This window comes from Chondrus crispus, genomic scaffold, assembly GCF_000350225.1.
Source record: "Chondrus crispus Stackhouse genomic scaffold, scaffold_401, whole genome shotgun sequence".
In the NCBI taxonomy this organism is placed as follows: Eukaryota; Rhodophyta; class Florideophyceae; order Gigartinales; family Gigartinaceae; genus Chondrus; species Chondrus crispus.
In genome coordinates this window covers 62,428-74,389 of record NW_005179296.1, presented here as the reverse complement: position 1 = coordinate 74,389, position 11,962 = coordinate 62,428, and the positions used below count along the sequence as shown (strand labels likewise).

General features: G+C 49.9%; 2 protein-coding genes; one reads left to right on the top strand and one right to left on the bottom strand.

Moving 5' to 3' along the window:
• The first annotated feature begins 142 nt into the window (after window positions 1-142).
• On the top strand, window positions 143-2,379 carry CHC_T00008471001 (Serine/threonine protein kinase). XM_005718417.1 is given in 2 exon segments: window positions 143-2,308; window positions 2,309-2,379. The coding sequence occupies 1 exon segment, from the start codon at window positions 143-145 to the stop codon at window positions 2,306-2,308; it is 2,166 nt and encodes a 721-aa protein (XP_005718474.1). The 3' UTR covers window positions 2,309-2,379.
• Window positions 2,380-2,761: 382 nt separating this feature from the next.
• On the bottom strand, window positions 2,762-5,219 carry CHC_T00001152001 (hypothetical protein). XM_005718416.1 is given in 2 exon segments: window positions 2,762-3,820; window positions 3,821-5,219. The coding sequence occupies 1 exon segment, from the start codon at window positions 3,818-3,820 to the stop codon at window positions 2,762-2,764; it is 1,059 nt and encodes a 352-aa protein (XP_005718473.1). The 5' UTR covers window positions 3,821-5,219.
• Between the last annotated feature and the right edge of the window lie 6,743 nt (window positions 5,220-11,962).

Genomic DNA, 11,962 nt, shown 5'->3' with positions numbered 1-11,962 from the left:
TCTGCCTTTCCCTCTCCCGTAACTCGCAACACCACCCGCGCGCCAGCCATATCTCCCGATACACTCCGTCGAGCCTGGCCCGCATCCCCCACCCCCGCCCCGCCGCGCGCCAGACCCACATCCCCTTGCTACCGCTTTCGTCATGGGCAACGTCGCCTCCATCCACCACCACCACGACCTTCACTTCAACCCTCCGGCAGCTGACTCTTTCAAACCTTCAAACTTCAAACAGAACATCGCCTCCTCTACCATCACCACCAACGACCACGACGAAGGAAGCTTCAATACGTTCACAATCTCAGACATGACACCCACTCGTGCGCCGACTCCCATCCCCAACTCCCAGTCATCAAACCAAGCAACCAGCAAGAACACCGCACCAAACTCCCTGACTGAATCCCATCGGAGTCCCCTCTCGGAGCTTTCCGTCTCAAGATTAGCAAATGGAAACAACCTCACTACCAGTGCCAACCAATTCCTAATCCTGGACACAAAAGCACGACGCAACGCCGAGAAGGAAAACAATTTGGCAGCACAAGACTCCTCGAGACATCCCCACTTTCACATCCGCCCTCACAAACCCCACTCTGATGCGCCACGCGTATCCAACCCCACAAAGGTCAAGCGAAAGATACACGTCGAGTTTGATCCCTCCACTGGGACCTACAAGGGCCTGGAGGAGGCCCTTCGTGACGCCTTCGACAGCAATGCACCAGAGGATCTGGAGGAGCTCAGCCAGAGCTTTTCCGATACTCCCATCTCGTTGCAAAAGCCTGGCACAAAGCAAAAGTCCTCGCATTTGCAGGATAGGATTCTCAAGCATTGGAATGTGTCGGGAGCGGACAGCACCGAGTCTTCAGAAAAATCTAACACTCCGGAGAAGGAAGAGCTCAGCCGTTCTTCTATCCTGCGCATGAAGCCTCGCAAGTTTACTATTGGGCATAGCAACCATCAGCAGTTTAATCGACATGGCATTTCAAACGCCCCTGCAATCAGTGTTGGCCAACCGAGGCACTTCCAACATAAGACTCATGTGCAGGTGGACCCGAGTAATCCAACAGGCTTTGCTGGCTTGCCGAGGGAGTGGGAAATTATGTTGAAGCACTCTGGCATCAATAGAGAGATGGCTCTCAAGAATCCAGAGGAGCTTTTGGACGTCTTGCAGGTTTCGTACGACAAGCAATTCAACCCCAAGAAGCATGTCGATTACCACATCAATCAAATCAAGATGAGTGAAGCTACTCACGTCGATAACAACTTGTTAAAGAACTGGGAGCCGAACTTCATTTCCGGGAATCCCCTCAAGTCCTTCAAGGATGTTGTGAAGATTGGCGAAGGTTCTTCAGGGTCCGTGTATAGGGCATTCGACCCGAAGAGGAACGTACCCGTCGCTGTCAAACGGGTTGTCCCTAAGTCTCAAGAAGACCTCTCTCTCTTCAAGTTTGAGGTCGCCGTGATGAGTTCGGCCTTCCACCACAACCTCATCAAATGTTACGATTCATATAAGCTCGATGAAAACTTATTTATTGTCATGGAGCTGGCCGACGCTGGATCTCTAACGGACGTCCTCTACTTTTTGAACGATCGCAAGCTGCACTTGAATGAGCCCGAAATTGCCTACGTGTGCAGAGAAGTACTTCAGGGCCTTGCTTCTCTTCATGGTATCAAGAGAATTCATAGAGATATCAAATCTGACAATACCCTTGTAACTCGTGAAGGTCATGTCAAGATTGCTGACTTTGGTTTTGCAGCTCAACTGACTTCGAAGGACAACAAGAGGAATACTGTCATTGGTACCCCTTTCTGGATGGCGCCGGAAGTATGCCGCGGAATGGACTACGATTCGAAGGTGGACGTGTGGTCAACAGGAGTGTTGGCCATCGAATGCGCGGAGGGTGCCCCACCACTGCTCCACGAAACGCAGATGAAGGCCATGTTTATTATTGCCACTGAAGGCCCGCCACGGCTTAAGAAGCCAGATGAATGGACGTCCGATTTCCATGATTTCATCGAAAAATGTACAATCACTGACCCATCTAAGCGTGCCTCAGCTGCCGAAATGCTCCGACACCCGTTCCTGAAACGCGCCGCAGACCGGAAGCACATGGGACGGATATTTGGCGTCGTCGCCGACTTCAGGGAGAAGGAAAGCAAAAAGTTTCAAGCGGCGGAGCATGCAAGGCTTGAGGATGATGGCCCCCAGCCCGAATCACCGCAATTAAGTCGACAAAACTCAGATGTAGAATTCGTTAGTGCAGCAGATACGCTAACACAATCCGAGGGTAGTCCACTCGCTAACATTCGATAGAACAAAAATTCCACGACAAAACGAGGCTAAACATGCTTAACTTTTCGTAGGTGCCGTGTTTGGCTTATTATCAATTAATTTCTTCCTGTGCCACAAGAAAAGAGGAACGGGATCCACAGCCGGATCCTTCTCGTTATTCATATTGATGGATGCAGATGCCGGTCTCTTCCTTTCTGATTATTTTCATCGTTCTCGCTTTTGAAAATGCATGTCCTTCGCAGCACTGTGGCCACGCCGTCTAGATCCAAGAGAGCTCATCGGCTGACTCTTGAAGGGGGTGATAATAGCGATGACAAAAATTTAAGTGTAAATGACTAGAAGTACATCGCACGCATCACTACATGCAAGGGAGTATCTATACGGTACACAGTACAAGTACATTTCACAGGCCATCTCGAAATGCTCTGGCACTGCAAGTCATGAACGAAAAAGCCCTCTGCATGCCACCCGACCTCAAAACGAAACAGCCGTCTCCATTTCCGACTCAATACGCCACGAAAACTCACCGCGGATCTTCTCTGGGGACGGTGGGGCGGGTTGCTCAGCCACGAGCCTAAAGCCCATCTTACTCTGGACCTTGAGCAAGTACATCTCCCACTTTCTCGGAAAGCACCTAAGGACGGCACCCGTGGCCGTCTTGGATGGAAAAGCGGCCGCGTCTAGGTAGTATGAGCGCAAGTAGTCTCTGAGAAAACCCGGCTCGCGCGGCTCATCGCCGAAGGCGGTGAGACTGGTGAGCGCGATGAGCTGCGGATTGAACATGACATTGATCTTGGGAGCGGACCAGTTGGCGTAATGCACGAGCTCGACTTTCTCAATCTGTGCAAAATTACCCTGGCGATTGGTGGGGGCGATCATGACGGCGATATCCGCTTTGGGACGATCCTTCTTCTTCTCTCCCAGGACAAACACATCAGTAAACTGACGGACCTCATCCGAGATGAAGCGGTCTCCCACAAGCGCGTCCTCGCGGCTATTAAAATGAACAGCGGCCCTCATAGGCTTAACGCAGAGCCTATAGTTGCGCTTATCTGAGTGATCCAACTGAATGAGCGCGTAAATAGTATCGCACGCGACCTGTGTGAGCAGGGCGACGCGGCACGCGTGCGGGGAGGTATCGAGCAGCGGCACGTCCTTGCGCAATGGGTCCGGGAACTCGTTGACGAGCAGCTCGGGGCGCTTGACGTCGACGCGGATGCGGTCGTGCCCCTCGAGGGCGGCGTGGACGACGGCGCGCGACACCTGCGCGGCGGTCTCCTCCCACGAGCCGGGAAAGCGAGAAAAGCGGACGGCCGGCGCGCGCGATGGGTACGCGGGTAGGGCCGGATCGCCCACCATCAGCGACTCATCGGCGGGGTCCCGCGTGTCGCGGTACTTGCGCGTCAGCTGCGACGGGCGCGCGCGCTTGCGTGTGCGCTTCTTGGCGCGCGGGGGGCGGCGCGACGCGCGCGTGGAGGAGGGAGGCGTGGGTGCCGCGCTGCACATGGACGGGAGAAAGGCCGGGACGGTCATGGTGGGCGCTTAGGGGGGAAAGGGAGAGGGTGGAGGGGGGGGGGGTGGGTGGGTAGAGGTAGCGGTGGCGGAGGGATGCCAGGGATAAGGTGGCGGAGAGGCGTGGTGTTCTGGGAAGAGAAAAAAACATGGGGACGCGGAGATGCATTTTTATTGGGGCTTGGGAGGCGCGAGCGAAGCATCGGTTCGACCAATATCTTGGGAGCTACAGCAATGGCCACCCAGGGCGGCAGATGTGCCCTCCCAGATCGCCTTCTCTCCTCCCGATGCTCGACACGTTGCACACTATTACAACATACAAACCCGAGCTGCTGCTTACTGCGCAGCCCGTTGTAATTACCCAACCCCTTTCAGACCATTTGGGGTCCAACGGTGTGCATTCAGGATCTTCACGTGAACTCGCTCTTTAACCCTCAACCAATACATGGAATAGACCTCTTCCATGTATGCGAAATTTGGATGTACCGACGTGGAATACTTGCAAGTGCGGAATTTCTGAACTGCAAAATGGAAGAAATCTCTTCCAGATGGAAAACTCTTCCATGTACAGGGGGGGGACGCGCAATAGTGCCGCTTTCATTATTGCCACCCTCGAATTAGTGCCGCCAAAACCGGCAGACACAGGTTCTGCCACGTGTCATGCACGACGTCGTCATCGGCCACTCCTCATGCGCCTCAGCTCAATTGGTGACGTGATGGCACCTCACTCAAAGACCCTAACATGAATCCTGAAAAGATCGCCAAAGCGAAGCGTACGCGCCTTACGATTGCACAGAAAATCGAGGTTGGGCATCTGCTGCAGGTCGGAAAGTTGGTCGAAATGAAACAGAACTTGATAAATCTATGGTGGATGGTATAGTAGGGTTTCTCTCCCGACTGAGCCTGGTGTCAGAAGACGGCCTTGCAGAAACTGCAGAATTCTGCAGGAAAGATGTGGAGGAATGGACTGAGATCGAGACTAATGAGCTTGTGGCAGAAGCTTCTATTAGTGATGCTTGCGATTCAATACATTATGGTGGAGAGCTACAGAATCAGTCTGCCAGTGATGCTATGATGGATGATTGTGTGGCAGAAGACGAGTGTGAAATTACGGAGAGGCGGGCCGTACCGAGTGCTGTAGTGCTACTGTAGCAAGGTTGTTTGGGTCTTTGGAGAGTCTGGGTGTAGAGTGCGCTGTGAGCAATGCCTTTTCACATTTGAGGTCCGCAAAACGAGCTTTTCTAGAAGCTACACGTACAGTAGGCATGAGAGACAGGGTCAAAGGCAACAACAGCGCAGACTCTAATAACCGAGTTCTGGCCGGGTAGTGATTCTGCTTTCTGATTGTGCCGCTCCGAATTAGTGCCGTATTATTAGTCCTTACACAGGGCGGCACTAATGCGTAGGGTCGACTGTACTGTGTAAGTAAGACTCATTACACTACAGTGGCCAATTATCTTCATATACAGTGCGCGAAACTGTAATAAATACACCCATCGACAAGGATCAATCTGACACTTCGTGACCAGTCCGTCCACAAACAGCTACGAATGCGGGTCTGACACGCGCCAATAATAACGCATATCAATCAAGAATATAGATACAGCGCACCACTGTCGAGATATCTTTAAAAACCCGAGCGCAATTGTTATAAATACGCGAAATATGATATGACACAAAACATAAAGGAGCATTTAATACTTTGTTGCACCACCCCGCGCATCCATGACAGCATGCATACGACGGGGTAGGCTCTTGTACAGCTTTAAAAGAAGGTCCGACCCCACTGTAGACCAAGCCTCTTCAATGGCATCCTTCAACTCTCTAACATTCTGATAATGTCTGCCTCTTGCGTACACCATTCTAGCCATGACTCCCCAGACATTCTCGATAATATTCATGTCTGGGGACTTAGGAGGCCACGGTAGAGTCCTTATAGAATGGCCAGAGAGCCAAGTTCTTGTAAAATTTGAAGTATGAATCGGGGCATTGTCCTGCTGGAACACCCAACCCTGCCCTTCCCCAAATACCTCTGAGCTAAATGGCAGTAAACCGTGGCGCAAAACATCAACATACTTAGTAGAATCCTGTCTTCCATCCATAAAAACAATAGGAGAAACACCATATAAACTAATGGCACCCCACACCATAACCGAAAATCCCCCATTCCGTCGCTTAGAAAACATTCGCTCTTTGGTGCGGAGATCATGCCAGTACGAGGCAAAACCATCAGGACCATCACCATTGAACTTTTTCTCATCGCTAAAGACCACAGTATTCCAAAACTCTTCACCCTTGCTTATGAATCTACGGCACCACTGGACCCTATTCTCTTTATGCTGAGGGGTCATCTGTGGTGCCGTGATCATTTTTCTATACTTGAGATAGGGCACAGCGCTCAGTATTTGTTGGACGCGTCTGTGCCCAATCGGCAGTTTGAGCTCAGCCTGAATACCTCTTGCGCTTTCCTCTCCTTCTAAAGCCATCCTAATTATAGCCCTCTTCTGCGTCTCTGAGATCTTCTGATTTCCTTTCCAGTGTTGAAGATGTTTGTGTTTAAACCCCAGCCTAATTACACTCTGTACGGCTCCTACAGAGCGATTGACAGCTTCCGCAATGCTCCTGAATGAAATGCATTCCTTGTGGAGAGCCAAGATCTGGCTACGCTCAAGATCGGTTATTGCGGGGCCCCGAGGCATTTCTTCTTTGTTCTGGATAGTTGAGTTGTATTGATATTGTAAAGGAGCAGTTGCAGTTTACGTTGGGATGTTTTGAGGCTTATATAGCGCTTTACGGTCCTGTTTTGGCGCCCTAAAGGTACTGTGCTTTATGGTATTTCGCGTATGTATGCCAGTTTCGCGCGACTTTGCGGAGCTAACTCCAAAACCGTGTCCACGTACAACTGGCGGGCTCTACAAATGTTTATTCCTTGATGTCCTGGTACTGTACGTGGGGCGATGCTTTAAAAGGGCAATCGGAGGTGTTGTTTACGTGGTGGTCGATGTGTGTATTTATTGCAGTTTCGCGCACTGTACGTGCATCGTCCCTCCTTCATCACCATTTATGTAGAACGCCCACGTTGCTCTTTCAAATTGGCTTGCCACTTTCAGGGCCATTCTACCCCTGTGCTGAAAAATATAACATTTTTGAAAACAGAAAAAAGCAGTTTTCCGACTGCAGCGTGCATGATCTACGGAGCACGGCCTCGATAAACACCAGAAACGATGCCCCAGAGCCGCTCTGTCTGCAGACATAAACACTATTTCCATAGCATCAATAGATACAAAGATACACCAACAAAAAGGGGTGCTGCAGAGAACCTTTTCAAGAGTTCTCCTAAATATTCTCCTAACTTAAGGAGAACGTCTCCGTCTTTTTGGAGAGAATCTCTCCGGATGTGGAGAATCTCCACAGGGGAGATTCTACAAAACATGTGCAAAATGTAGTTGTCAAGAAGAGAATGATGCTTGGCTCAAACACTGATGAAAGCAGTGCATAAAGAAAGCAATTCAGAGCTCAACACCACGCCGAAATACCTTTATCTATACTCATACTACATACCTAGTAGTTAATTGCGAGCACTCTGAGCTTTTTGTTGTAGAAGGTGAAGTTCTTCGCTTGGTATGGTTGCACGTACCAACTGCCTTGACGAATGCCAAGTATCCCAGCAATTTCCACAAATTGGCTGACGGCAGCATCCACACCATTGAACCACTTTTGATCCCCCCTTCTTCTGGAATTTTCTCTTCCGGAAAGTTATCGTTTCCGAATAAGAGCAAAGGCTACAGTACGTCGCTTTTCCTGAAACAGTTGACAATTGACAAGCTTTACTTGATGAACTATTTCGCAATGATGCCTATCGTATGCTGCCCCCTCTCTACTTATACTGGTTTCCTTCACTACTCGTCGATAGGGGCTCGATGGAACATAAATGCATCGGAGAGGTAGCGTGCCTGTAAATGCAATTGCACGGCAGAAGGACAGTGCTATCTTAAATGCAGACGAACTTTTAGTAGAGCGACTTGGCTCGCGGCCTTACACGGTATGTCCCACCTGCGCGCTTTGAGCGCGACAATTATCTTGACGCCAATTAATATGAATTGTTGCGACCTTTCGGAGCTGCCGTACTGAGCATTTGGGCTCCATGGTGCTTCTTGGATCAAGGTGTTGCAGCTCAGTCAAATGTCCGTTCGTTTCATTTCCCCTAATCTTGTCATGTGCCAAATTGGTATTCAACCTTCTACGTCTATCTGCGGGACGATTATACTTTTGCACTGCATAAGAAGCATACATTGCTCTTACACTGGTTGAGGTTCTCTCTTGCCATGCGAGATTTCCTGACTCTAAACTCATTTGGTTTTGATCTGTAGTGTCATTCTGACTCTGCAGTGATAAAATATATTCCTGAGCGAGACCTCTCGCAAATTGTCCAAACGTCTGACATGTAGTCACTTGATGACGTATGTTCTTGTACCCGTAACCACTTTTCCTGAATTGCGAAATAGATGGGAACTTTTGTTGAAGCCGTGCAATCCCAAAGCGATTCACAATCGCTGCATTTGAGACTTGTGCACACAATAAACATCCCAATATGCTTACTATTGGATTCTCACTTCTGTTGGTGTAAGCCAGTGTAGTCAAAGCTCTACTAAACTCATCGACACCCCCTTTTAGTGCGTTCCAATAAACTAGAAGAACTGGGCGAATCATGCGACAAGGCGGAAGCGGACCATTCTCAATAACCATGTTCTTGTATGCCTGGCTCAAGTTGTAAAATGATGCAAGCGTGTGAATGTCAGACGTATGCGAACCTTGCAGGAGTTCTCCATATCTTTTCGGAATGCAAGTCGCTTCCTTACGGACCCAGTCGAATGCAGCAACCCGAACGGCATCCATGAAAAGAAGATAAATGTTCCGGGGATGCTGTGACATATGAAGCATAATGCATAAATAATCTCACCCATTCCGCAGTTACTCCCTTTTGCGACAATAAATAACACATGTTCCAAATCAGCAGCAGCAGCGTGATGCAGACATTGGAATCTATATCCCGTCGTCGGGACAAGGTCTCGAAAGAATATATCTGCACTTGCATTCCTCCCTACATCCTTTAGAATAACGAATGGACCAAATCTGTTTCTTTTCCTTTTGGCAATGGCAATTGTGTTCTGCGAAGTCATTGTTTTGATCTCAAGAGAAGCAACGTGAGCTTCCGTTCCAGCAGTGTAGCCCATCATTCCATCAGGACTATCCGCGATCATATCAGAATTATTAGAGCATAAAAGTCCCACACTTCGAACATACTCTACTTTAAGAGCAACTCGCTCTTCGGGCAACGAGGAGAGATTGACAGATAAGTGTAAGGCCTAATTTTTCTTGAAGAAAGCGGGAATAGCACGTAATACCTGAATTTCATTCAAACTTTCCTCCTTCATCCCCGCAGTAGACACGAGTGGCTTCATTTCCCACGACTCAAGAGAAGCTTTATAAAGCTGAGATAATACGTTTTCCGATAATTTCTTGTAATGGATCTGTTCATTTGCTCCTGATGTGTCCTGTATAGACAATGTTGCGTCCCCCCTCCTCACAGCAGCTTGATGCTCTATCACTCTCGAAATGAGTTCACTTTTGCGTGAGGAAGTCCGGTCTTTCTTCCCAACAGAGCTGAGCAATGACAAAAGTTCGTCCTTGCGTCGCTGGGCTAGACTAGACGCTGCTTCCGACATGAATATTTCAGCCTCTGAATGGGTCAGGGGTTGCTCCATTTCCCGACTCGAGATACCAATTGTAGTAGATAATGATGTCCACTTTTCCAACAAGTCCTTCTCAAAGTTTTTGAGGTCATTTGTCAAAGGTTCAGTTCCAGCTCGCAATCGTTTCCCTCGCAACAAAAACGAAAGTCCGGCAATGTTGCAGATATAGTTGCGCGCAATTGCTCCAATAAAATTACTTGAAGTTCTTGATGTGAACTTAAATGCTCTGCCAAAAAACCAACCAGGGTCCTCCGAATGCAAAATAGTAAACTGACGCAAGTGTCCCAGGAGCTGTAAAACTTTTAAAACTGCACTGTTGGAGAGAGCTCTTTTCGTGACAGAGGCATTTCGTAGATTATAGCCTTCCTCTTCACACTCGGCAGAAGCACGTCTGTTATCAAAAATCACTTGTAATCTTTCTACTGCATCACAATCAAACTTGTGCCGGAAGCCGTCTTTGGGAATCAGACAGTAATGGTGAGCCCCAAACCTTGTGGAATCGTTACTGTACACAGCGGCCATGCGACCTGAATAGCTTTCGCGATAAACAGATGCCTCAATTGGCCGCCCTTTACTTCCCCGTGATACTTTTGTCGCACTGTAAACTGCGCGGCATCCTTTCTCGGAGACCACCAAACCTTTATGCTTTTTCTGTATGGGTCCTTCAACAAACACAAAACGGGAGCTGAGAGAACGCTTATGAGTGCCAAATGTACCGGCACCTAGAGTTTCATTGAGAAAAGAAATAGTCTCTACCTCATTATATCCTCGATCGGAGGCGAAAATAGAATCCACCATTGGCCTGAGGGCCCCCACAGTAGGTACTCCGTGTATTAGTTGAACTAGCCGGTGCCAAACGTGGGTAATTTTTTCGTGGGGGCGAGAGTAGTGGCTAGCAATGAATGCATGCGTCAAAGCAGAACAGGCTGCATTGTTCACCGGGCCAAGTGCCTTTTTTAGGGTTGTTCACTTGAGAAAGATTCGCGAGATGAAGCACTGCCCTCGAACTGAGTCGGTTGTGATCATCATCGACCGAATAAATCGTGACTCCCTCCACATTAACTAGCGTTCTGTTTATAGCGGCTAGTTCGCCCTCCATATCTGTGATCAGCGCGTTTCCAGCAACAGGTTTATTCAACCACCCACACTCACTTTGTTCAAAACCCTCTCTTTTTCGCTTTGTACCAGATAACGCACTCCAAACTTCCTTATATCTGCTTCCGGAAATTTGCATCTGAAAGAAAAATGCTTTGTTTTCTGGAGCAGTAATAATCGAAACAGATGTATCATATGAAGCTGCAAGTACGTGCAATATGATTATACCTTGCAGCTCTGATGTAGAACAGGGTGGCTTCGTTCTGGCCAGTAGCACCTTGTTTATATGGGCGCGGAGTTTTTCCAGAGTGGAGAGCGGGAGAAAGGCTTCAAATTCCTCCAAACGAGAAATCTGCTGTTCCTCCCGCTTGTGGTATATGCGCCGTCGATTCGATTAGGTTTAGATCAGGGGCTGTAAGGCACGAACCTTACAGCCCACACGAGCCCCCACGCGCCCACACGTGTACCACATGTCTGCAGGGCGTGCGCACACACACGTGGCACACACGTGTACTGTCAGCTCGATAGCTGACAGAGCCACCGCGCGCGACGACTCGCGCCGGCTACGGTAGCATGATACTGTAGTCTGGTATGATAACCGAACACTTGTACATTAAATAAGGGAGCGACCGACGGCGGAGGAAAGGGATAAGCAGGGGCTTGTCCACGACCTTCCGCCTTGGTCGACAACGCACCGCTTAACCTAAAACACGAGTCCGCTCTCGCGTCTCGTTTAGGTAAGGGAACCGACGCGGGGTGCAGGCGCTACAGTGCGCGCGCGTGCAGCGATCCGCCTCCGCCCGTCGACACTGGTCCGCTACCCAGTGTCGCTCCGGGGCGTTGAGGCGTCGATCCGCTCCGCTGCGCAATCACTCGCGCCTGCCACCCTTCCCGCTCTACCACGCTACCAGGACCCGTGTCCTTTCCCTTTGCGTGTGTTCCGTCTTCCGCCGATCCGGAGTCTGCTACTGAACTGCGTGCATACACCCCCGCCGTTTTGGGGGTGTTTATGCTACAGTGGTCTCTCGACCTAGAAGACCCTGGAGTCCGATCTTCGAGAAGACTTCCGCTTCCCTCCGCGAACCGATCGCGTCGAGATGAGCCAAGAGCTCGAGCCCTCGATCCGCTCCGAAGCGGCGGATCTGAGTCCGGCCGCTGTGCAGTCCCCATCCGCCCCGTCGGGCGACGGCGACGCAGGTCCTCGTGACCGCGAACCGTCGCTCGGATCCTCCGAGGAAAGAGCGGCGGCGATGTTCGAACGCATAGCCGAATACATCGAGGAAGTCCGTACTTCCCTTCGGATCGATGTATCGGA